General features: G+C 40.1%; 1 protein-coding gene across 1 annotated transcript in view; it reads left to right on the top strand.

The window, feature by feature from the left end:
• The window catches only part of PLCL1 (phospholipase C like 1 (inactive)), a 283,836-nt gene extending 277,424 nt beyond the window's left edge, over positions 1–6,412 (top strand). Inside the window, exon 6 of the mRNA XM_060781101.2 lies at positions 3,727–6,412. Within this exon, the coding sequence (XP_060637084.1) occupies positions 3,727–3,909 (183 nt within the window). The 3' untranslated portion in view covers positions 3,910–6,412. The remainder of the gene's footprint in view (positions 1–3,726) is intronic.
• The last annotated feature ends 19,999 nt before the right edge of the window (positions 6,413–26,411 follow it).

The following is a 26,411-nucleotide window of genomic DNA, read 5'->3' as shown; positions in this document are numbered from 1 at the left end:
GGGTTGTAGTTAATGTGTCCATGGTGCTTGAGGGAATTCTAGAGGCTGGAATCCACAGTAGTCAATTCTCCAAGCTGTTTAAAAAAATATTATATACTTCTAATACTTCGGGGAGCTCTGGCATGGGCTGGTCCACGAGGTCACGAAGAGTTGGAAGTGACTGAACGAATAAACAACAACAATGCTTCAAATATTATCTTTTACTTTGATTTTATTTGGCAAATGTTTTGATTTGTTTTTGATTTTAAATTATATTTTATTTCTATTTTTGTTTCTCTATGGCAAAACATCCAAAGAGTTCTGAAAATTGGGCAGTACAGTACAGCCACTATCTATCCTTACGGAATACATCTCTGAATTTTGTGTGGATATGTGAAACTGAATGATAGTGATCTCTGTTGAAATGAAGAACTTCTAACTTAAATATACCATAGAGTCATGCTAGAAACTAGAAAATGTCTAGAGAGGACATATTTTGTCAGAGGTGGATAAATGAATGTGTGGATACTAGTTCCATGGCGTCCTACTGTATAGAAATGTTGACAGTAAATTTTAAAAGCGAAGTGGGGGCACAACTGACATTTTCTCATGAGGTATAGATCTACTTATAATTTTCTATAATATCCCACCCTTCAAATGGACATAACAGATTATAGAGATATTTATTAAATAAATATTTCTCTAATAGTTCTGTCTGTTCAGTTTGGGTCAAAACTTAGGCGTAGCTAATTATAGACAACTAGCTACCATACTTCTCATTAACTCCTTGTTTTAACTACAAAATTTTATTAATAATACAGTGTAATTGGGGACTTGTTCTTTCGTGTTTTCCTACAATTGTTACAGGGCTTCTCATGGTTGAAGTGTTGAGTTCTGCATTTGCCTCATTTTGCTGCTGCCTTATATTTTGAGACGGAAGAATAATGATGAAGTCAATGGGAATAGTGTGTGTTGTTGTAGTATTCGGATTGTTTAAAAGTAATTCAGTGTAACCGTATTAATTTCTATTAAGAAATGGAAAGTAAAGAGCAACATGTATAAACAGTACAACAGTAATAATTTACTTGGGGTGGTTTCGTTTGTCACTACAACTGTTACAAAGTGTTCTTTTGAAGGCTTATGGGATCTGTATAGCTTTTTTAAATTTTATTTTATTTTATTTTTATTAATCTTTTTTATTGGGTTGCTGACAACATTCCCTCTACCTGAATTCCCACAGGTGTGCACATTGGAAATGACCTGTTTAGAAGAAGAAACGCATTAGTAATTGCCATCACTTGAAAAGTTTAATTCTGCCGACTTGAACTCCCAAAAGCAATGACCATGCCAACCCTCAGGGTACTCGGAGCTGTGGTTCAAAAATAAATTATTTCAAGCTCTGGGTGCTTTGAACTCACAGTGGGCAAAGTGTAGTCCTGGGGCTGTATGCAGCCCCAAGACTGTTTGTCTTCTGTCTACATTTCCCACTTAAAGCACTTTGATACTATTTAGATGATCACAACTCCATCCTGTATAATCTTGAGACTTGAAATTTGGTGTGGGCTCATCATTCCAGACTAGCGTACTCTCCTCCAATGTCCTGAACTACAATTGCCAAAGTACTCTGAGAAAAGAGATTGAGAATTAAACTACGGTAGTTTGGGGAGTGGTATTCTAGGGGTGAAGACAAAAGTTATCTTCTAGAGCATCCCGAGCTCCTTCCCAAAATACAAATCCCAAAGAATTCCAAAGAATGCAGCCATGACCGTTCATATGGGATCCAACTGATATATTGGTCTGGTTCAGACATACTCTTAGATGCCTTCAGTGGCAGCAGTTCACCTTTTCAGTAGGTTAGAGTGTCCTCTACGCATTGTTTAACATTTATGAAACTTTGTTGATCAAAACCAGAAGTAGACTGCTGTCCACTGTCAAGTTTGTTTGTTTCCAAGAGCTGTCCAAGAGTGTGGTGAGTCTCCTTCTTTGGAGGTATTTAAACAGAGGCTGGATAGCCATCTTTCAGAAGTATCTGTCAGGGGGATTGGAGTGGATGGCCCTTGTGGTCGCTTCCAACTGTATACATAACATTTTGGCAGTCTGTGTGGTCTCTGGAAGGTCTTCGCCACTTGGCTGCTGTCCTGTTGATGCAAACTGAAGAGGAAAAACTATTCACTGGGCTGTCAGACTTTACCGTGGATAGAGCTGAAATTATCAGTAAATTCCAGAGGTGATGGAAAGTGAGGCCAGTTTTTATCCCTTGTTTGTATCACATTTTAAAAAAACAATCCACACACATTAAAATGGGAATGATGATGATGATGATGATGATGATGATTATGATGATGATAATAATAATAATAATAATACTTTATTTATATTCCACCCTTCTCCCCGAGGGGACTCAGGATATAAACAGACACAGGCAAACATTCAGTGCCTTATTACAATGACATACAATGAAACAGAAACACACAAAGGCAAAGACTTCTCTTTTCATTTCCAGCTTCTGGAGTCAGTGCTCATCTCTGCCTCAGGTTGAGGAGCCTACATTGCCTGTAGAAAACTCCTGGTCATGTGGCCAGCATGACTGCATGGAGTGTCTTTTTGCCTTTTCCCACCAAGTTGATCTACTCACATTTGCACATTTTTGAACTAATAGGTTAGCAGGAGCTAGGTCTAACAGCGAGAGCTCACCCCATCCCACAGATTCAAACTGCCAACCTTCAGGTCAGCAGTTCAGCAGCACAAGAGTTTAACCCATTGTGTCAGCACCATCTTAATCTATATAAATAAAAATGTAATGTTTGTTTGTGGGATTAACATAACTCAAACACCAGTGGACGATCTGGCACCAAATTTGGACAGCATAAACCTAACAACCGAATGTATGTCCTTCACTCAATTTTTTTTGATTTTGTCATTTAGGAGTTGTAGTTCTTGGGATTTATAGTTCACCTACAATCAAAGAGCATTCTGAACTCCACCAATGATGGAACTGAACCAAACATGGCACACAGGACTCCCATAACCAACAGAAAAACTAGAAGGGTTTGGTGGGCATTGACCTTGAGTTTGGGAGTTGTAGTTCACCTACATCCAGAGAGCACTGTGGACTCAAACCATGATGAATCTGGACCAAACTTGGCACGAATATTCCATATGCCCAAATATGAACAAAGATGGAGTTTGGGGAAATAGACCTTGACATTTGGGAGTTGTAGTTACTGGGATTTATAGTTCACTTACAATCAAAGAGCATTCTGATTCCCACTAATGATGGAATTGGGGCAAACTTCCCACACAGAAACCCCATGACCAACAGAAAATACTTAAGGCCATCTAGTCCAACTCCCTTCACCAGGGCAAAAAAACATAATCAAAGCCCTCCTGACAAAGAGCCATCCAGCCATAGATGTAGATAATTCACACAAACAGAGATATAGTATCATAGAATTGAAAGAGACCCCTAAAGAAGGACAATGTTATGTTGCATGTCCCAGAGTAGGCAAACCAGACAATCTCCACATCAACACTGTCAAAGAAACAGCAAGAAATACTGTTTACCAAGCATAAAGAAATTTCATATTTTTAGAAACCAACATTTTCACATTACTTTATTTTCCAGATCACCAGACTGGGCCACAGCAACGCGTGGCAGGGGACGGCTAGTACCTTAATAGATTTGTAACTATCTATATTAATGCCCGACTCTTTTGTCTTTCTGTGTTGTTTGTGACGTACGCTTAGGGGCAAGGGGACCTCTTGATGAACGCCAAGAACGAAGCCGTTGAGAACATGAAGCAGGTTCACCTGGCTTGCTTGTCATGTGGACTGAGCAAAACAGGAGGTGGGAATGTGGATGCCAAGTCCAAGCGAGGCCTCGAAGCCATAGAAGAGAAGGAGACCGGCGATGAGAACGGGAGGCTGTGAAAGAAGCCTGTACTGTCTGGTGTGTCATATATTTCAATAGCCGGAAATTATTTTTTTAATGCATTTAAAAAAAAAGAGGAGGAAAAAAAAAGAAGATTACGCAAGAATGCCCTCTACAGGGTGTCAGAAGTATTAAGTCCTCACAATGCCAGTGTTTTATTGCAGTTCATTTACCTAAGTTTTGATTTTCTTAGTGGTGACATTTCTAAACATTTCAAACGCTGTATATGTCTCTGTCTGTGTGGGGAGATCCCAGTAAAACCTCTGCCATGTGTTACTTTATTAGCTCTGTTCCTTATTTATTTTGTTGACATTTCTGACCAGATTTTTATAAAACTTAGGTGGATAGAGAGAGTATATTATACATTGATTTTATGCCTGGTTTTACTGTGCTATTCTTTTAGTGGCAGCTTCTAATGCACTGTCGAACAGATTTTACCAGCAAAACAATACAAAAGGCCAAAGAAAGAGAGAGAGAGAGAACTCTTCTTTTATTGGCATGGATTAATAATAGGTTTCTTACTATAGCAGGAACGCTAAATAATTAAACTACCCATTAAATTAAGCTGATGAAATATTAAGTAGTCAGAATATTCTTTTTGACAGATCTCCATTGGATTTCTGATTAACATTCCACTGACTTTTTGCTAATCACCGTTTCAATGCATTCGTGAAATATGTATTAATGGTAGAAATGGATCGGTATTTTTTCATTCCAAAAAGATGTGTGAAATTAAGAGCCCTTCCAGACAGCCATATAACCCAGAATATCAAGGCAGAAAATCCCACACTATCTGCTTTGAACTGGGTTATCTGTGTCCACACTGCCATATATTCCAGTTCAAAGCAGATAATGTGGGATTTTATTCAGCTGTGTGGAAGGAGCTGAGCTCTGCAAAATGCTATTGACTACGACCCCTTCTCCACTGCTATATAATTCAGATTATCAAAGCAGAAAAACCACATTATCTGCTTTGAAATGAATTATATGAGTCTGCGTTGCCATATAATCCAATCCAAAGTAGATAATCTGGTTTTTATATGGCAGTGTAGAAGGGACCTGAGTGATACCAGGTTTGGATTTTACAAGGTGTGCGGGTTTGTTTAGATACCATATATTTAGCCATTTTGGAATTATCTTTCTCCATTCCAGAATGTTATTTTCCACTGCCTTTGTCTGAAAGGGGATTGTATAAACTGTGCGCCTGAGATTAAAGCTCAAAGATACTCATTCTCTTTTCTCCACTGATGTAAACAGTCCTGAGCAAGTCCCATTAGCAAGGGCTGCATCTTGTGGTGTCTGCCAAACACTCTTAAGCACCCGTCTACAGTTGTTTTGAGTCGTCTTTCTAATCTTAAATGTGTGTATTGTTCTTTTGTCATTTGTAATCTGGCTTCGGATAACAAATTGTGAGCTCAAATCTTTAAAATGTAAGAAGCGATGCTAAAACAAATACAAAACAGGCCTTATTTTGTATTGTCGAAGGCTTTCATGGCTGGAATCACTGGGTTGTTGTAGGTTTTTCAGGATATATGGCCATGTTCTAGAAGCATTCTCTCCTGACATTTTGCCTGCATCTATGGCAGGCATCCTCAGAGGTTGTGAGGTCAGACCTCACAACCTCTGAGGATGCTTGCCACAGATGCAGGCGAAACATCAGGAGAGAATGCTTCTAGAACATGACCATATAGCCCGAAAAACCTACAACAACCCAGGCCTTATTTTGTTTGTGTCTGAGAACAAATTTACACAACCAAACTAGGTCAGTAAAAATTTCAGATAAGCTATTCAGAGATTGGGATTTGAGTAAATAGCACATGCATCTTGTTACCTCATATATTGTCATATGAATTGCTGTTAGGATAATTTTGTAACACAGCTGTATCATCCAAAGTTGAAACTGAATTTGGTGAGCCACAAAAACTAAGCAGAACTACAAGTTGTGCTTATGGTAATGGGTCTGTTCCTACATAAATGAAGCTCTCCCTGATTGACATGCAAAATATATTCACACTGTACCAGTCTGATTGTAGGGTTAAACCCTTGTGCTGGCAAGACTGAAGACCGACAGGTCATAGGTTCGAATCCAGGGAGAGCATGGATGAGCTCCCTCTGTCAGCTCCAGCTCCTCATGCGGGGACATGAGAGAAGCCTCCCAGAAGGATGGTAAAACATCAAAACATCCAGGTGTCCCCTGGCCAACATCTTTACAGACAGCTAAGTCTCTCACACCACAAACGACTTGTGGTTTCTCAAGTTACTCCTGACACACAAAAACATTTGATTGTAAGGAACTAAACACAATGTGCTAGAAATCTCAAGGCAGCCTGACAGACTCACCAAAGGATTAACAGCAGAAATAAATATTTTGAAAAACAAGATAGTTTTCTTACTCTGATGCTCCATAAAAGCTTTGTTGAAATTTTGAGAATAGATCAATTATTCTGCTAGAGTTGTGTCTCATAGGGATGCACATAAACACGCAGTCTCTATTTCACCATCTGTAATTGTGTCTGGCTCAAATATTTCCAGTGATTTTCCTCTATTTCAATTTCTCAACGCTTTAGTATGCCTTTGCATTACCTCTATTAGAAATGGGTGTTTCTAATATTTATTTAAAACATTGCTTTTATTTTGAAAATATACTTTTTAAAATGAATTGGTTGAACAAATGTGATCTTTCTCAATTTAACAAAAGGCCAATTGTTGAAAGTTTGACAGTCTGAAATTCCTAATGCACTAAGTTATTTTTTTCTTGATCTCTTAACAACACTATCATGTTCATGTTGCACATTTTTTGCGAGAGTAAAACTATGGAAAAACATTGACGTATGTTTAAAGAAGTTCATTATTCTACGGACCAGACGTCTCTGATTTCAGAAGGACAAAATAATTCACGAAATGGAATCCATGCTAAGTGGCCACCTAAAAACACAGAGAACAACATATTAGAACAGGGGTCCTCAAACTAAGGCCCAGGGGCTGGATACGGCCCTCCGAGGTCATTTACCCGACCCTCGCTCAGGGTCAACCTAATAATAATAATAATAATAATAATAATAATAATAATAACAACAATAATAATCTTTATTTGTACCCCGGCACCATCTCCCCAAAGGGGACTCGGAGTGGCTTACATGGGGCCAAGCCCGAACAAAAATTACAATATAACAATACAAATTACAATCAAATAAACAACATAACAGTAAAATATAAAACATCAAAGCATATAAAACAATATACACAAAACATAGGAACTAAGCATAATGGCAGACAAAAAAAGGGTGGGCCGCATGTACATAAAATGATTTAAAAACTCCGGGTGAGATAAGGGGGGAGAACTAATCTTAAGGGCGAACTCATAGAGAGATAGGAAATTAAGCCAACCTTCATGTGTGTGTGTGTGGGGGGGGGGATGGGACGGGACTCCTGGACAAGAACATTGGAGGAACACTAGCATAAAATTATGTGGCTACTCTTCGAAAGAGCGACGGCAGAGCCAGGTCTTAAGACTCTTTTAAAAAGTTTCCAAAGTAGGGGCTTTCCTAATCTCTCTGGGCAGTGAATTCCAGAGTCGGTGGCCACAGAGGAGAAGGCTCTCTCCCTTGTACCCACAAGGCGAGTCTGAGAGACTGGCAAGGGCGAAAGGAGGGCCTCGGCCGAAGATCGAAGGGTACGGTCATGAAGGTAGGCGGGTCCCAAACTGTTTGGGCTTTATAGGTAAGAACCTGAACCTTGTATTGGGACTGGAAGATGAATGGCAGCCAATGGAGCTCCTTAAACAGGAGGGTTGGCCTCTCCCTCTAAGTTGCCCCTAAGTCTGAAATGACTTGAAAGCACATGACAACAACAATCCTATCTCATCAGCTAAAAGCAGGCCCACACTTCCCATTGAAATACTAATAAGTTTATATTTGTTAAAATTGTTCTTCATTTTAATTGTATTGTTTTAAGTGGGTTCTTTTCTGCACTACAAATAGATATGTGCAGTGTGCATAGAAATTCATTCATGTTTTTTCAAATTATAATCCAACAGTTTGAGGGACTGTGATCTGGCCCTCTGTTGAAAAAGTTTGAGGACCCCTGTATTAGAACTTTGAGTGTAAGTGGAGCTGCATTTTTATCACGTCAAACTGCAACATACAGACATGCCTGTTCTCCCTAAGCATATAGTTAAATGTATGAAGCTCTTTCCATGAAAGATTGCTTTAAAAATAGGGAACTGGATTGATTACTTGCAATTCTCAGATTAATTCACAGGTTTAAATTCAGTATTGTGGAATTTGGAAAAAAAATGTAGTAATTTAAATGTATTGATTTATTGATTTATTTATTTACTTCACTTGTATACCACCTTTTGAATCCCAGTGAGGGATTCAAAGTCACTACCTCTGAGGATGCTTGCCATAGATGCAGGTGAAATGTCAGGAGAAAATGCCTCTAGAACATGACCATATAGTCCAGAAAACCTACAACAACCCAGGATTCAAAGTAGTTTTCAACATAATTATGGCAAAATTTAATGCCTCACAAATGTAGGAAGTTCTACATAGACACTGTAATGCAGTTTGAACCTGGCTTGAGGGTAGGTTGGTCACAAAATGTGCATTTTTAGCGTGCATCAAGACAGAAACAGCAAATTTTGAAAAACTCACCAGAAAGTACAAAACATTCCATATTAAACTGGCAAACACTCATTTTGGTGCCTCAAATGTTAACTATGTTTATGGTTATATCTGATCTACTGATTTAAAAATGGCACCAGTCTACCCCCATCAGTTTTAACATTTTGAGATACAGAACATATGACATATACCAGTCATCATCAGCTCACCCAGAAGAAATCATGATGACCATATCTAAGAAACTGGAGCTGATGCTGTCTATCCCATGCATTTTTCCGAATCAGTGCCCCAAATAACCCCATAAACAGGCCTAAAAACCAACACCAGAATGTGTTTTGTTGGGCTGTATAATGTGAGTAGATCAATGGGTCCTTCAGTTAACATTTGAGGCACATTTGACCTAGGAGGCATCTATGGACAATGCTGGCTCTTTGGCTTAGAAATAGAGATGAGCACCACCCCCCAGAGTCAGAATTGACTAGACTTAATGTCAAGGGGAAAACTTTACCTCTAATAGCCTGCACTTGATCAAAGTATATTCCATACAGGGCTTCAAATTGGGATATGTTCTGATTGCCTGCAGCATATCAGGGTGTCTCAAAAAGAAACACATTTTCCGATGACTAAGGGCCCTTCTAGACAGGCCCTATATCCCAGGATCTGAACCCAGGTTTTCTGTTTATCCCAAATTATCTGACAGTGCGGACTCATATAATCCATTTTAAAGGGGAAACGTAGGATCTGATCCTAGGATAGAGGCCTATCTGGAAGGGCCCTGAGGCTTCTTCTATACTGTTCTATAATCCAAATTATCAAAGCAGACAATCTACATTATCTGATATGAACTGGAATATCTGAGTCTACACTGCCATATCCTCCAGTTCAAGGGAGATAATCTGGATTTTATATGGCCTTTTACAAGGGGTCCTTCTATCCACGTATACTGCTATTCCTGGGTCCAGTTCTGATATCCACTCAGTAGGTACTATGGTCACCATTTCAGCCTCTTGGGGAGTTTGTGTAGACACTGCACAGTGAAACCAGTTTGTTTTAATCCACTTCCAAACTGGATTTTGGAGGCTATGTAGAACTGTTGATCAATGTGTTCATTCTATGCTCTAATGATTACTTTAAAAAAAAAAATCAAAATTTTGAATCTAGTAGTACATCTATACTGACCACTTAAAGTGAATTGTAGACATCTCAAAAACCCAATGTTTTCATGATGCACAGCTTGTACACATGCAGGACTGTGCATTAAAGGCCTTAAACCAGGATAAACAATGTCGCGGGATACTCTGAAATAGGGCCTGTAATGCAGATCAGCACACACAGGTATAAACCACATCTCAAGGTGAAACTGATTAAGGTATGGGTAGTCTGTTCTGTTGATCTGCACATGTGCATTGGAAGGGGGACATTGAAAAGCACACACATCTGAATCCTACACGGTTGTGAAGCTGGGAATACTATGAATCCTGGAACTGGGTTGGAACTGAATTCTCTGAGATTTTTAATCTTCACTCATGCCTTGCCCTGGTTCCTGCACTTGACGTGTGATCAGGTGCACATTCAATTTGCTTCCCATTATGCCACTTTTATCTCATATTACAAACGCTCCTTCTACACTACCATATAAAATCAGGTTATCTGCTTTGAACTGGATTATATGGCAGTGTAGACTCATATAATCCAGTTCAAAACAGATAATGTGGATTATCGGTTTTGATAATCTGGATTATATGGCAGTGCAGAAGGGCTTTGTCAATGGTAGGTGTGTCTCTGATTTATTCTAAGAATGGAACCTTCTTTAGTTCAAATTACACAAAACTATAGTTCAAGTTGTTCAATCCTATGCATCATCTACACACCTCCTGACAGAGGAATCACAAAGCAATAAGAAAGATGCAAACAGAACAACCTTTCCAGGTATTTGTCCAAACTTCAAGTTCATCTGATTGAACATTCAGTATACCCAGTTCCCTTTTCGAGCTGACAGCTGAAGACAGAAGTCTGTATGGACATGCCAAAGGTAAGCTGAGCCAAACAGTTGGTTTTAGAAACTTAACTAACTGGAGGCACAAAATATTCACAACTTGAGTAAACTCCTCCTCAAGTACTCAATATCTTCCGGTTGGCCTGATGACTGCCAGGAAATAATATTTTGAATGCCTAAATTCTTCACATGAGAAACTAGTTTCAATTTCATTACATCTGTATGTTTTATTGTCTTTGGTAAACACTAGCACCTTTGACTTATTATAATTCAGCTGTTGGTACAATTGACAGACAATATTGGGAAAAGGGGCTGCATGTGTTTTAACGTTTGGCAGAAAGAGATGTGAGAAGTCTTTAGAATTAATTTCCCTGGGCTATAATGACTTTTGCCTTCATCAGTCCTCTGAAACTATTTTCGTATTCTAGCTACTACATCGCACTAGAGAATGAATCCACTTTTCGGTAGCATCTCATTGGCGTTGGCAATTTTTTGCAACTTCTCAAAAAATCTCCCATCTCTTTTAGAAAAATCTCATCTCTAAGAAAAGTGGATTATTTTATATGTATGTTCTTTTTCTTTCTGCCTTTCTCTGTCTTTCATCTTCTTTAAAGGTGGTTCATACATTACTGTTATCTGACGGATGATAGAACCACAATCTAAATCTGAGAACCTGTTCAAAGGAAGGGGCCAAAGAGATGCATGGTAACTTGGGAAACCCTATAACCCAAAATGGATCAGAAGTTGCTCCCAGATGTCCAAATGATATCCAGGGACCAGGCCCATAGCTTGGGGGGGGGGGGGCTTGAGGGGCTTCAGCGCCCCAGCCCCGAAATTCTCGGTGGTCTGCAAGAAGGCCTTACTGGTACATTATTTAAGCTGTTATGTTTATTCATATCATGATCTGATCGCCATGCTCAATATATCCCATATGCATGGGGGTATAGGGAAAATGATACAAAAGATTTGCTAGGGTAGATCCTCAGTCTCCCTCCCCCAATCAAACTCAGCACCCCCAAATCAAAATCCTGGCTACGGGCACAGCACAATATTAGTATTATGTATTACTATATTGTACTATACCACTCTACTATAATATCATTAGTAATGTTACATGTAATATAAAAATATAATTCTTATATTTTATTATTATTATTATTATTATTAAGTGGATTATATGCTTTGATAATCTGAATTATATGGCAGTGTAGAAGGGGGCAAAATCTACAATGTGTAATACATGAAAATTTCAAATAGGTTCATTGCAACTCATCTAAGTAATAATATATAATAATCATAATACGCACATAGTAATATGCAAACGAAATTCATTCAGGAGATTACTACAGAGGCAGAGAGGAAATGAAAACACTCCGACGCTGGATCTACACTGCTATGTAATCCAGATTATCTGCTTTGAACTCCATTATATAGGTCTACATAGTCTACATAGGTCTGGCATAGACACTAAGAACTGGGAAGCCCTGGCCCTTGAGCACTCTTGCTGGAGGTCAGCTGTGACCAGCAGTGCTGTAGAATTTGAAGAGACATAAATGGAGAGTGAAAGAGAGAAACGTGCCAAGAGGAAGTCGCATCAAGTGACTGGGACCGCCTTCCACCTGGAAACCAATGCCATCACTGTGGGAGACGATGCAGATCAAGAATAGGGCTCCACAGTCACCTATGGACCCACCGCCAGTACACCGATCTTGGAAGACAATCCTACTCAGACAATGAGAGATCGTCTAAGAAGAAGAATAAGTCTACACTGCCATATAATCCACTTCAAAGCAGATAATCTGGATTTTATATGGCAGTATCGAAGGGGTCTTATTTTGTAGGCAGGCTTATCTGGCAAATCAACAGAGCTTTTGTAAGTATTATGGAAATGGATGTAAAGTGAATTCATGCACCTCAAGTTTGCCCCACAAGTTTTATTGGACCCTGATTCCCAGCATCCTGCACCATTGATTTCACTGGCTAGGGCTGCTGGAAATTATGATCTGACAATATCTGTAGGGTTACTGTTTGTTTTTTCAGAGTGATGTGAAAGCTATGAAGGTGTTTGGTTACCAAAATAACAGAGGGGACGTTTAAATAGTGGTAAGAAAAAGGTGAAAGGAAAAGAACGCCAAGCCCAAAATGGCAGCATTGTTGTTCCTTTTAATAAAATATGTTGCTGCTTAATTCATTCCTTGTATAGCAGGCATAATATTTTGTTTCTTTCTGGAAAGATGAAATCTGTCCCCCTCTCCCTTTTCTAGGAAGTTTAATAATGGAAACTATTTGTCTATCTGTTTTGAGAAAAGACTGCCTACTCTTCAGACCCATCTGCCTGTTGTTTTTGCTGCTGAAAGATGCCGTATTTAATGGAGACATATGGGCTATGTTTCATTTCAAGGCAGTTCCTGTGTGTGAGTAATCCATGCGCACAAAGGGCTCTGTGAGCATGTGGGCCAGTTGGATAACTATGGTTACTCCACTCGGTCTGCACAAAAAATGAAATCTGGATAGAGTTTGCCTGCCCTTCCAATGCGATTCTTTCACCAACTTATACCATTATATAATCCAGTTTCTGAACCCAAATTATCTACTTTAAACTGGATTATAGGGCAGCGTGGACTCATAATCCAGTTCAAAGCAGACAATTTAGGATCTGAGTGTGAGAGATGCAGACTAGCAATATCTGCAGGCTTACCTTTTATCCACCCTTTCTCATGAAATAATTGTTAGAAATGGTTGTAAGGGCAGGAACAATGGCTAATAAAGACAATAGACATTATGAGTATGGACAAACGAACATACTTGTTGAATACGAACCAAAAGTCATTGACAACAAAAACAGACTAGACCCCAGTAAAGAACTTCTTAACTCAAGGAAACTCAAAATTGATGATTGACATACAATGAAAGCAATATACAATCATTCTTAATGAAGAGGGAGACAGATGGTCGGCAGACAAGATTGATGATCTCAAGAAGAATATATCTGAAGTGAAGACGATTGGAAGCCTCAAACTCCCCAATCCACCTCCCCACAACCCCAACCCCTGCCCTATGTCCCCACCCCTTGTTACCCTACCTCAAAGACACCACCACTCTCCCCCCTTTATTACCCCCGACTTACCTTCCCTTTCCACTTTCCCTACTCCCCAATATTTTAAACCTATACTTGTCATCAACCTCAATTAAATAAAGAGAAATGGTTGTAAGGGCCATGTTGGTTTGTGCCTTCGCGTTGCTCCGGAGTTATGGTAACCCTATCACAGATTTTCTGGTGCAGAGATTGTGTGGCTCACCCAAGGTCACCCGGTGTGCTTCCATGGCAGTGTGGGAAGTTGAACTTTGGTCTTCAGAGTTATGCACCCACCACTCAAACTACTACACCACAGCTGTAACAACCCAAGTTTTGTGCTGAATGGTGGTATAGAAATGTCTTAGCTGAAATAAAATGATGTAGGTAGGTGTTGTGGGTAGGTGTGTGTTTTTGGTCAAAGGAGTTAAATCTGTTGCACTGTAGATCCTTTTCAGATCACTGCTTATGCTGTAAAATTGCTCAAAGGTTGCTAGCTGTCACCAGTATTTATTGAGATCCAGCTCCTCTGTTTGTAGCAATAGACAATCAGCAGACCACAGAACTCATCACATGGAACATTTTCTCCACGTAGGACCTTTCATCTTCATTTCAAGGACAAAGAGGCATGGAGCCCATCACATGATGTTTGCCTTCTTCCAGCTGTCATCTGTTGCCCTTCATCCGTGAAATGCAGCTGAAGTGTGCTGAAAGGAAAGAGTTCAGAATACGGTTGAGTAATGGTGTTATGAGCCCTTGGCTCACCCCAGAACCGCGGCTAACTCTGAAAAACACATGTGATAGGATCTGACAGATTCACCCTTGCTGAATCATTTCAGTGATGTGGAGGAATGAGCATTTCTCACCACTTTGCGTTCACTGCATTTTCTCTTTAATACATAGTAACCTCAGCTCAAAATTGTGCTCTTGCTAGTTTTTAAAAATAGCACTGGTCTAATGAAGGGAAGGAATGCTTTTCAAGATGGGGTGGTTGCAAAGGGTTGAAAATTACACTGGCCTAATGAAGGGAAGCACAGCCTTGCAAGATGGGATGGTTGCAAAGGGTCTAATGAAGGGAAGGAAGTCAAGGGAAGGGCTTATGGCAAAGGGGTAAAAAATTCCTCCGCTTTCCCCCTCAAATGGGATGAGATCCAAAGTAAGCTTGGCTTTCAATATTGAAGTTATCCCTGAGTATTCTCTGTGTGATGGTTCAAACATAGGCAACAATATGGGAAAACTAGGGAAAGATATGTGATGGGAAGACAGAACTTGAAACGGGACAATTGGGGATCAAAAGGTATGATTTCCTTTGCTAGAGAGGTGGTCCTTCACACTTCTCAAGGTCCATGTGATGAGCTTGCCAGTCTTTTCTGCCATTAGTAAAAGAGGACAGAAGAATGGGGACGTTTGTGAAGCTTCTGGGCACCTGTTTTTGCTAAAGGATACAGGAGCTGGAAACCTTAGATCACAGATCCTAAAAGTAAGGCCCGCAGATCGGATGTAGCCCTTCAAAGCCATTTATCCAGCCTCCACCCTAAACTTGAGACTTGGTGTCTCTCTAAGTCTGAAATGACTTGAAGGCACACAATCCTCATTCCTCATTAACTTGACAATCTCATCATCCAAAAACAGGTCCACACTTCCCATTGAAATACTGGTGAAAATTGTTCTTCATTTTTAATATTGTATTGTTCTTCATGTCTGTTTTGCACTACAAATAAGGCATGTGCACTGTGCATAGGAATTCGTGATTTTTTTCAAATTATAGTTTGGCCCTGCAACAATCTGAGGGACCATGAACTGATCCTCTGTTTAAAAAAATTGAGATTCCCTGACTTAGATGAATGGGATAAATGTTTGCTACCTTTGTAGGCAGACTTCACAGAACCTGCATCCCTTATATTTCAAAGCAAGAGTGCATTTCTTGAACGACATATGATATCTCTGCCACCTAGTGGTAAACAACATTCATTTTGATTTTGATTTTTCACCTGTCCTCATAGTAGCTTAGGCGATCCCTAATTGTCCGAGTAGGATAGTTTTCCAAAGATCAGTGTACTGGTGGGTTTGTAGGTGACTGTGGAGCCCTATTCTTGATCTGCATCTTCTCTCGCAGTGAGGGCATTGGTTTCCAGGTGGAAGGTGGTCCCAGTCAGGGTTGGCTTGATGCACCTTCCTCTTGCCACATTTCTCTTTTTCACCCTCAATTCATGCCTCTTCAAATTCTACAGCACTGCTGGTCACAGCTGACCTCCAGCTGGAGCATTCAAGGGCCAGGGCTTCCCAGTTCTCAGTGTCTATGTCAGAGTTATTCATAGCAGCAGTTGACTGCTGTTCCTATCTTCCTCAAAAGCCTCATTGCTCCTCAGTCAGATTGTCATGTACAATTTTTATTTATTATAAAGATTATACAGGGCATCCTTTATTTGAGAGCCAGAAATCCTGTCACTTACAGGGATGCCCCTTATTTGACAGTTGAATGCTTTTCTTTTTATACAGATGCCTTTAAGGCAGAAATATGTTCAACCTGCAATTTCTAAATGTCAACGGTGTGTTGATTTTACAGGGAAATACGTGGCTGAATTAACTGAAAGGAATCATTTCATTTCATATTTAAGTGGAGCACGAACAGATTAATAGCTATTTATTGTCAGTTCTGAATGTCTTGAATTTCAGCTTTCCCTTATTGCTGGTTTGAAATCTTTGTTGGATTTATTCAGAAGAGGTTTGCCATTGCTTTCCTCTGATAGCATGTAACTTGCCCATGGCCACCCATGGGTTTCCATGGCAGAATGGGGTTCTGAATCCTAGTTTCCAAAGTAATCAAGTGTGCAAATCATTACGCCATTCTGTCTCTTGAGGTGTAACCTTGCCCAAAATGAATTTTTTTGGTCGTGTCAGGAGCGGCTTGAGAAACTGCAAGTCGCTTCTGGTGTGAGAGAATTGGCCGTCTGCAAGGACGTTGCCCAGGGGACGCCCGGATGATTTGATATTTTTATCATCCTTGTGGGAGGCTTCTCTCATGTCCCCCCTCTGGGAGCTGGAGCTGACTGAGGGAGCTCATCCACCTCTCTGCGGATTCGAACCTGCGACCTGTCGGTCTTCAGTTCTGCCGGCACAGGGGTTTAACCCACTGCGCCACCGGGGGCTCGCCCAAAATGAATGTAATATCAGAACTCAACACACAGGAACAAGAGAAGCAGAGAAAAAAATTCAGGGTCATTTGTACATGTTGAGCAGTCCACGTTCTACCAAAGGTATGTGATGGTTGAATGTGAAGAAGGTGGAAGATTGGTATCTTAAGAGAATGCATGAATTAGAGAAAATAATAACAATAATACACTTTATTTATATTCCGTTCTATCTCCTTGAGGGGACTCGAAGTGGATTACACTAAACACATACATAGGCAAACATTCAATGCCTTTTATACAGTGAACAACAATGACAGACAAATACACAGACAAAGGCAAAGCTTCCCCCTTTCATCTCCAGCATCTGGAGGCGGTGTTCAACTCCAGCCATGGGGAGGTACTCTTGTTCTATTTCCATGCTGAGAAGACTGTTGTCCATAGACACCTCCTGGATGTGTTGCCAGAATGGCTGCATGGGGCGCCTTTTACTTTCCCACCAAGGCAGTATCTATTGATCTACTTACATTTTGCATGTTTTAAAAATGCTAGGTTGGCAGTGGCACAGTGGGTTAAACAGCTGAGCTGCTAAACTTGCTAACCGAAAGGTCGCAGGTTTGAATCCAGGGAGCAGCGTGAGCTTCTGCTGTTAGCCCAGCTTCTGCCAACCTAGCAGTTTGAAAACATGGAAATGTGAGTAGATCAATAGGTATCACTCCGACAGGAAGGTAACGGGGCTCAATGCAGTCATGCTAGCCACATGCACCGGGATTGTAGCTCATCTGGCTGAGTGTCAGCTGCATTATGATCACTTCTGACCAAAAGGTCATGAGTTTGAAGCCAGTGCAGGTTGGAGTGAGCGTCTGACCAATTGTGTAGCTTGTTGTCGACCTTTGCAACCTGAAAGACAGTTGCATCTGTCAAGTAGGAAAATTAGGTACCACCTATGTGTGGGGAGGCTAATTTAACTAATTTACGAGGCCATAAAAAGACTCCAGCAAAAGCATGCGGGGAATGCGGAAGTACTTCATCAGTGTTGCAGATGGACGATGAAAGTGACAGCTCCCCTGGCGGCCAGAAAAAGTTAAATAGCCTCTGATTGTCTGTCTATGTCGTATGTCTTTGGCATTGAATGTTTGCCATATATGTGTACATTGTAATCCGCCCTGAGTCCCCTGCGGGGTGAGAAGGGCGGAATATAAATACTGTAAATAAATAAATACTGTAAATAAATGACCTTGGAGGTTTCTACCGACAACGCCGGCTCTTCGGCTTGTTATTTATTTATTTATTTGAGGCTTTTATATCCCCTCCTATCTCAACCTCCGCAGAGGGACTCAGGATGGCTAACAAATCGGCACCCCATGACGCCCACATCAAAAACATAAATATACAATTTAACAGCGATATAATAATAACCACATAAAACAGTGTAATACAGTATAAAACAATATAAAAACAGTATAAAAACAATGAAGCAGTCAGCGGTCACTGGTTTAGAAATGGAGATGAGTACCAACCCCCAGAGTCGGGCACAACTGGACTTAATGTCAGGGGAAAACATTTACCTTTTACCTTAGGGCTAACAGCGGAACCTCACCCCAATCCATGGCTTTGAATTGCCAACCCTCCGGTCAGCAAGTTTTCTACAGTTAGCTGTTTAACCCACTGTGCTACCACGGTTTCTTGATGCCCACCCAGCATCTATCCATCTCTCCCTATAGGTATATGATAGAAACATATTTGTCAGTACCTGTGTATGAACTTTGAAAGGTAACTTTGTTTGGATGATGACTCCAGAAATGCTCCAATCAGCACAGCCACTGCCAGTCTGTATGTGGATTGCAGACTTTGCCTCAGTTTGCAATGTGTCTTAGGTAGATCCTGTGAGCTTTGAAGAGGCATTAAAAGCATGGCATCGATGGCATCTGACTCCAATTAAGCTTTTGTGAGGATCACTAAACAGTACCTATGAACTAAGGGTTGGGCTAAGGAGCAGTGGAAACCTTTATTCACATTGTGAATGACTTTCTCAAAGTCAAACAATTCTGGAATGAAACTTATCTTTCCTTAACGGAGGTCATCAACCAGAGACCATATAATCCAACATCCCCTTACTATTTTGTTCCATTTTCAAAGGATGAAATAAAACGATATCATCCAAGACACTGCTGAAAATTTAATTGGGGGCAAATAGAATGAAGATTTCATTTTGATGGAAGGACATGAAATATATTCTGCTTTGTCTGGACCACATCTGGAGAGTAGTTTCATGTGTAGAATTGACATGCAAATTAAGAATGCTGAAGAAAAAACCAAAAGAACACATATTACTAGTAATTTGGTTTGCCTTTATTTCTTTGTGAGCATTAAATCAGGTGAGATTAGATCACCCTCCTGAACTAAGAGTTGGAAAGAGAGAAAAAAGAGGGAGAAAATGGAAAAAAAAAGAAAGACAAGAAAGGAGACTATAACAGGATTGTTTACAGTTCAAGCTCTACATTAATTTTTATGTAACTTACATGCTTGGAGATGGGGAGATAAGTAGGGATTAATGGTCAACAGAGTCACTACCACATTGAGTCTCCAACTGATGACATCCTTCTGAAGCTCTTACATTGATTGGTTAGGGTTGGAGTAGATGTTGTACCATTCAGACACATCAATCATATGACCTCATAGTTAGGTCAAACACACCCACCCAGGCATTAAAGCAGCATAGGAGCCCCCGGTGGTGCAGTGGGTTAAACCCCTGTGCTGGCAGGACTGAAGACCGACAGGTCACAGGTTCGAATCCGGGGAGAGGCGGATGAGCTCCCTCTGTCAGCTCCAGCTCCTCATGCAGGGACATGAGAGAAGCCTCCCACAAGGATGATAAAAACATCAAATCATCCGGGCGTCCCCTGGGCAATGTCCTTGCAGACGGCCAATTCTCTCACACCAGAAGCGACTTGCAGTTTCTCAGGTCACTCATGACACCACAAAAAGAATAAAAATAAAATTAAAGCAGCATTAGCAGTATCACATCTCTGACTATTTGCTCATTTATGAAGCCCTTTCTTTAATAGATATTTTATCCACTGATCAAAATAAAAGAGCAATTTTTGCTATGTAGGACATAATTGGTGATCTGTAGCAATACTAGATAGAAATGCTAAAACCAATAGCCATTGGTCCATCAGAATTGAATATTCCAGTTCTCTGTTCCATTCTTTCTGTAAATGCTTCATTTCATCTTTATTTATAGGTAACAGAAATGTATACAGGTTCAACATCTCTTACCAAAATTCCAAAATCTCCCAAAATATCAAATTATTCACATGGGTACCTGGATAATGACATTTTAGCTACATAAACATCATTTCGTACAAAAATATTTTAAATATTATACAAGATATTACCTTCAGGCTATTTTGCCTTTTCTGAAGCCAGCTTGCTGTGGGATCAGACATGGGTCTATTTTTTCCATAATTCTATGCAAAATAAGTCTCTCCAGAACTTTGTAGAGGTGGCACAACAGGGAGATTGGTCTGTAGCTTTTTGGGTCATTACGGTCTTTGCCTGGCTTCAAGATGGCAATGACTCTTGCTTTCCTCCAGATTTTGGGGATCTGACAGGATGCAGTGCAGTTGTTCATCAGCTCCAGCAGCCAGTGCCTTGCTTTTGGACCAAAGTTCTTGATTTGTTCCATCCGTAGATCATCCAGGCCAGCTGCTTTGCCATTTTTAGGCTATTATATAATATGTATATGAAACATACCGTATATACTCGAGTATAACCCGACCCGAATATAAACCGAGACACCTAATTTTACCACAAAAACTGGGAAAACTTATTGACTCAAGTATAAACCGAGGGTGGAAAATGTAGCAGCGACTGGTAAATTTCAAAATAAAAACAGATACCAATAAAATTACCTTAACTGAGGCATCAGAAGGTTAAATGTTTTTGAATGTTTACATAACACTGTAATTTAAGATAAGACTGTCCAACTCTGATTCTAAGCATCTTCAATGTGCTTAGGTATCCTTCCAATAATAATAAAGAGAGTAACATAATAAATGCAATAATAATAATAATAATAATAATAATAATGATAATGATAATAATAATAGAGTAAAATAAATGGAAATGTAATAATATCAATAATAAATATTGTAAAATAATACATGTAATAACATTAATAAAATAAAATAATAATGTAATAATAATAGAGTAAAATGATAAATGTAATAATAATAATAATAATTAACAGAGTAAAATAATACATGTAATAGAAATAATAATAACAGAGTAAAACAATAAATAACCTTGACTCGAGTATAAGCCGAGAGGAACATTTTCAGCCTATAAAAAGGGCTGAAAAACTAGGCTTATACTTGAGTATATACAGTAAATGGTTTTTGTGTTTAGACTTGGGCTCCATCTCCAAGATAGTTTATTATGTACATATATGCAAAGAGAGGTATTTTAAAATCTGGGGGGGGGGGGGGGGGGGAATCTAAAATCCAAAACACTTCTGGTTCCAAGCATTTTGGAGAAGAAATGCTCCACAATTCAGAATAGGCCCTGCAACTTTAAATCCATTTGAAGTTCTCTTAATATTGAAAATATTAATGTAGGACAATCAAGTGCTCAATCCAATAAATCAAGGCGCTTTTGATGCCCATAAAGATGCAGGACCAATTCTTGCTGTTCCTGCTGTAAATATTCCCATTTAGCTGATAGAGGTAGTTTAAACTGCTCCTGGAAAATTGAAAAATGCAGAAACTCATCATAAACACAAAGTATTTCATTTAAGGAAATGTCAATAGATTTAACAGCAATTTAAAAGTGTACTCCTTGAAAAACAACCAACACAAACACATCAACAGACATCAACATGTCTACAATACAGGGTATGACTTTAGTGGGGGTTTTTGGAGGCCAGGTAGCTCAGCACCTGCATTATAGTTCACAAGGTTATTTGGAGGAAATAACGAGAAGCCACACTGAGGCCCCTTCCACACAGATGTACAAAATCCACATTGAACTAGATTATATGGCAGTATGGACTCAGATAATCCAGCTAAAAGCAGAAGTTGTGGATTATCTACCTTGATATTCTGGGTTATATGGCTGTGTGGAAGGCCCCTGCCCTGAGACAGGACAAATGTAGCCTTCCAGCTCCAAGAAGCAGGGAAAGCTGGGCTCCTAGTCCATCTGGATTTATGACATTTCTCTTCGTGCATGATATTTTGTAAATAAATAATAATAATAATAATAAACTTTATTTATATTCTGCCACCATTTCCCCAAAGGGACTCAGAGTGGCTAATGTGAGGCCAAGCCCAAATGAACTACAATAGAGCAAAACTACATTTAAACAAAACAATAACATGAAATGAAATACTTAATAAAAACATAATGGTTCTGGCCCAACTTACCTGTCTGAGCATATGTCCCCTTACGAACCACTTAGGACGTTTGGAGAGGCCCCGCTCTCGCTCCCACTGGCATCACAAGCACGTCTGGGGATGAGAGACAGGGCCTTCTCAGTGGTGGCCCCTTGGCTGTGGAACGCCCTTCCTAGGGACATTAGATTGCCCCCTCCCTTTTAGCATTCCGGAGGAAAGTTAAGACGTGGTTGTTTGAGCAAGAGTTTGGCAATGCAGTATAACAGACATAGGAATCTGGATCGATTGGATGATGGTTTTGGATAATGTTTTTAACTAAGAGACACTTGGGATTTATGTTTTACCTGACCTTGATATGAATTTATGTTATATAGGGTTTTAAAATGTTTTTATGCTGTAGTTGGCATTGAATTGCTGCCTTGTTAATCGCCCTGAGTCGCCTGCGGGCTGAGAGGGGCGGTATATAAATGTAGTAAATAAACAATAAATAGTAAAATAAAAATAACAAAATCATAATAAAAACAAATGATAAAATTATAATAAAATTAGACAAAGAGAGCAAGGTGGATAGAAGTGGATAGAAATGGAAAAACCCTGTAGGTGAGATAGGTAGAAAGTTCTATGATTTGTGTGGGGGCTCAGATGGGATAACAGAATTAATCTTCAACTGAGAGATAAGATGAAGAGCATCAGAAAGACAAGTTGGACTCGTCTTAGTGTCTTTCCTAGCATACACTAAGAGGTATAACTCCACATTTCAGTTACTATACATTTGCAGTGGAATTTGCAGCTGTATCTTTCTTTTGCACGGTAAATATGGCATGCATCTATAGATAATGTGGAATTGAAACAAAACTTTAAAAATTGACAATTAGTATCACAGTCAAATCTCTAGAAGACTATTTGAACATGAGGAAGAACATGAGCCATCTGAACATTAGGAAGAACTTCCTGACTGTGAGAGCCGTTCAGCAGTGGAACTCTCTGCCCCGGAGCGTGGTGGAGGCTCCTTCTTTGGAAGCTTTTAAACAGAGGCTGGATGGCCATCTGTCAGGGGTGCTTTGAATGCAATATTCCTGCTTCTTGGCAGGGGGTTGGACTGGACGGCCCATGAGGTCTCTTCCAACTCTTCAATTCTATGATTCTATGACTAGGACACCTATCCAATGTCCACCATAAAGCCCACTGAACTCAATTGGTCTTGCTTCTTATCAGAGAGGCATAGGTTTGTACTGGAGAGGTGTCAACCACCATTCTTTTACTTGCTCTGAAAACTTTTGCATTTGAAAGCAGAAGCCCCTGCATGCAGATGCTGATCTATCCATCTTATGCCAAGAACATCGCTTTGAGTGATGATGATCCATGCCATAATGAGATTAAAGGATTGAGTAAGCCACATGTGGTGAGTGGCACCATATGGACTGTTGAGGATTAAAGGATACTGGCAAGTTATGTTGGATTAGCCTGAAAACAAATGGCAGGATCAAGGCTGGAGGATAAGACATGCATTTCCATTCCCTAGGACAGAAATCAGCTCAGAATTGGATAATACAGATCTGAAATCTACCTGGTTGGGAAAAAGGAGGACAGACTAACTATCTATGATGAGAACCAATGAAGGCATGTTCAGCCATTTCCTTCAGCTGTACTGCTTTAATGTGCAGAACAGATTGATCTACGCATTTTCCACATGACATCCTGATATTACAGAATGACCATCTCATACATGGTACCAGTACTTGCAGTTTCATTTTATTCACATCTGGCATTTGATCTCACTAAGTAATTTCTAAGCTCTTCAGTATGGCTCTGCGGTATTCTTGTGCTAAAGGTCCTTCATTTTAGTAGGGTTAGCTATTATCTGCAATTTCACTTATTCATGTATGCCATAAGTTTGCCACCTCTGGACTATGCCATTACAACACAATTGTTTACTCATTGCTGAGTTTGTAAATCTGTATCAACCCCAGAAAGACTACCCCCTCAAATCCAGCTATTTGTGTGTGTGTGTGTGTGTTGGGGGCAGGGGCGGCTCAACCCATTACGCAAAGTAAGCATTTGCAGTATAATTGATTTTGCCCAGGGGAGCTCTTGAGGCGCTCTTGGGGGGAAATAGACCTTGATATATGCCAGTTTTAGTTACTGGAATGTATAGTTTACTTACAATCAAAGAGCATTCTGAACACCACCAATGATGGAATTGAACCAAATATGGCACACAGAACCCCCACGACGAACAGAATATATATATCAGAGATTGGTTGGGGGCGGGGGGCACCAAAATACCGTTTGCTTACCGCTGAAAATTACCCAGGGCCGCCTCTGGTGGGGCGGGGGGGGGGGAGAGATAATGTCATTCTCTGGAAAATAGTTACACATTTGCCTGCAGCTCCCCCCACTCTCCCCCAAACAAGAAATCACCAGACTTGGGAAGGTGGGCTGCAGTTGAGAAAAACTGGGTTTAGTAAAGGTAAAGGTAGTCCCCTGATAATAAGTCCAGTCATGTCTGACTCTGGGGTGTGGTGCTCATCTCCATTTCTAAGCCGAAGAGCCAGCGTTGTCTGTAGACACCTCCAAGGTCATGTGGCCAGCATGACTGCATGGAGCACTGTTACCTTCCCACCGGAGCGGTACCTATTGATCTACTCACATTTGCATGTTTTCGAACTGCTAGGTTGGCAGAAGCTAGGGCTGACAGCGGAAGCTCACGCCACTCCCCGGAATCGAACCTGCGACCTTTCGATCAACAAGCTCAGCAGTTCAGTGCTTTAACTCACTGTGCCACCGGGGGCTCCTAAAAACTGGGTTTGGGTATCATTAATATCATTGGACAGGAGATTGTCAGCAGTATTTTTTATAGCTGCCTTTCCAATGCAGGATTGCAGTATCACCTTTTCTAAACACAATTATAAACCTCTCTACCTTTCCATCTAAAATTGTTATTTTTGCACATGCAATAAATTGTTGCCTGTTTGCTCTTCCATTTAGCACTGAAAGGATCTTTATATTTTGCCATCCTTGCTTCTACATCAGTGTTTCTCAACCTACCTAATGCCGCGACCCCTTAACACAGTTCCTCATATTGTGGTGACCCCCAACCACAAAATTATTTTCGTTGCTACTTCATAACTGTAATTGAATCGCAATGTAAATATCTGATATGCAGGGTGTATTTTCGTTCACTGGACCAAATTTGGCACAAATACTCCATATGCCCAAATGTGAATACTGGTGGAGTTTGGGGAAAATAGAATTGACATTTGGGAGTTGTAGTTGCTGAGATTTATAGTTCACCTACAATCAAAGAGTGTTCTGAACCCAGCCCACAATGGATCTGCATCAAACTTGGCACACTACCTACATGGACTATATTGATTACTGGTGGGGTGGGGTGGGGGTGGGGCTGTCTTTGAATTCTGGTAATTGTAGTTCACCAACACCAAAAAGGAAGAGAAGGACCAACGGAGAGATCTTCAGCCTTTTCTGCCAAAAAGGTTCCTAAGGCTATCAAAAATACATGTTTTTTTATGGTGTTTGGCAACCCCTCTGAAACCCCCCTTGCGACCCCTCCAAGGGTTCCAACTCCCAGGTTTAGAAACACTGTTCTACATAATTCCATGCAATCTTCAACTATCTGCTTGCAAGCCCTGGGAATTTTAAATTCAATATCCTCCTCTGCCTCCACTTTGTTTTCTTTTGCCCCAGAGTGAACTCAAGCCTTTTCAGGCTTGAGTTTCAAACAGCATTCCTCTTCTATCTATCCCGTGGTAAACACATAATAATTAAATACAAGTCTTTGGTTGCCTTTGAGTGCCCCCCCATTCACCCCCAGTGTGGCAACCTTATGAATAGGAATAGCCATTTTTGTCTTCTAGAGAGCAATTTCTCAATTTTTGCCTGTCTGAAAAACACTCATCCACTTTCCAAAAGCCTCCAAATAAACACACTAGTCTAATTTTAGAAAAGAAAAGAAGAAAGGAATTTGTCTCCATGCTCTGCACTGTCATATGTATTTGCATAAAAAGAGCTGAAGTCTTGCTCCTGTTCTATCAAAAGTGATGCAGAATCTAAGCTCTAAACACATGCCTGCCTGCCTAGTTGCCTGGCTGGATCTCCAAATTTCTTGAAGTAGAGAAAGAATTAACATTTCAAACTAACAGCTGTCAATCCCCAAGATCCTTTCTATACCACCATATAAAATCCCAATTATCTGCTTTGAACTGGATTATATGGTAGTGTAGACTCATATAATCCAGTTCAAAGCAGATAGTGTGGATTAT

The sequence above is a fragment of the Anolis sagrei genome, chromosome 1 (genome assembly GCF_037176765.1).
Source record: "Anolis sagrei isolate rAnoSag1 chromosome 1, rAnoSag1.mat, whole genome shotgun sequence".
NCBI lineage: Eukaryota > Metazoa > Chordata > Lepidosauria > Squamata > Dactyloidae > Anolis > Anolis sagrei.
This window is presented reverse-complemented; position numbering and strand designations above follow the sequence as displayed.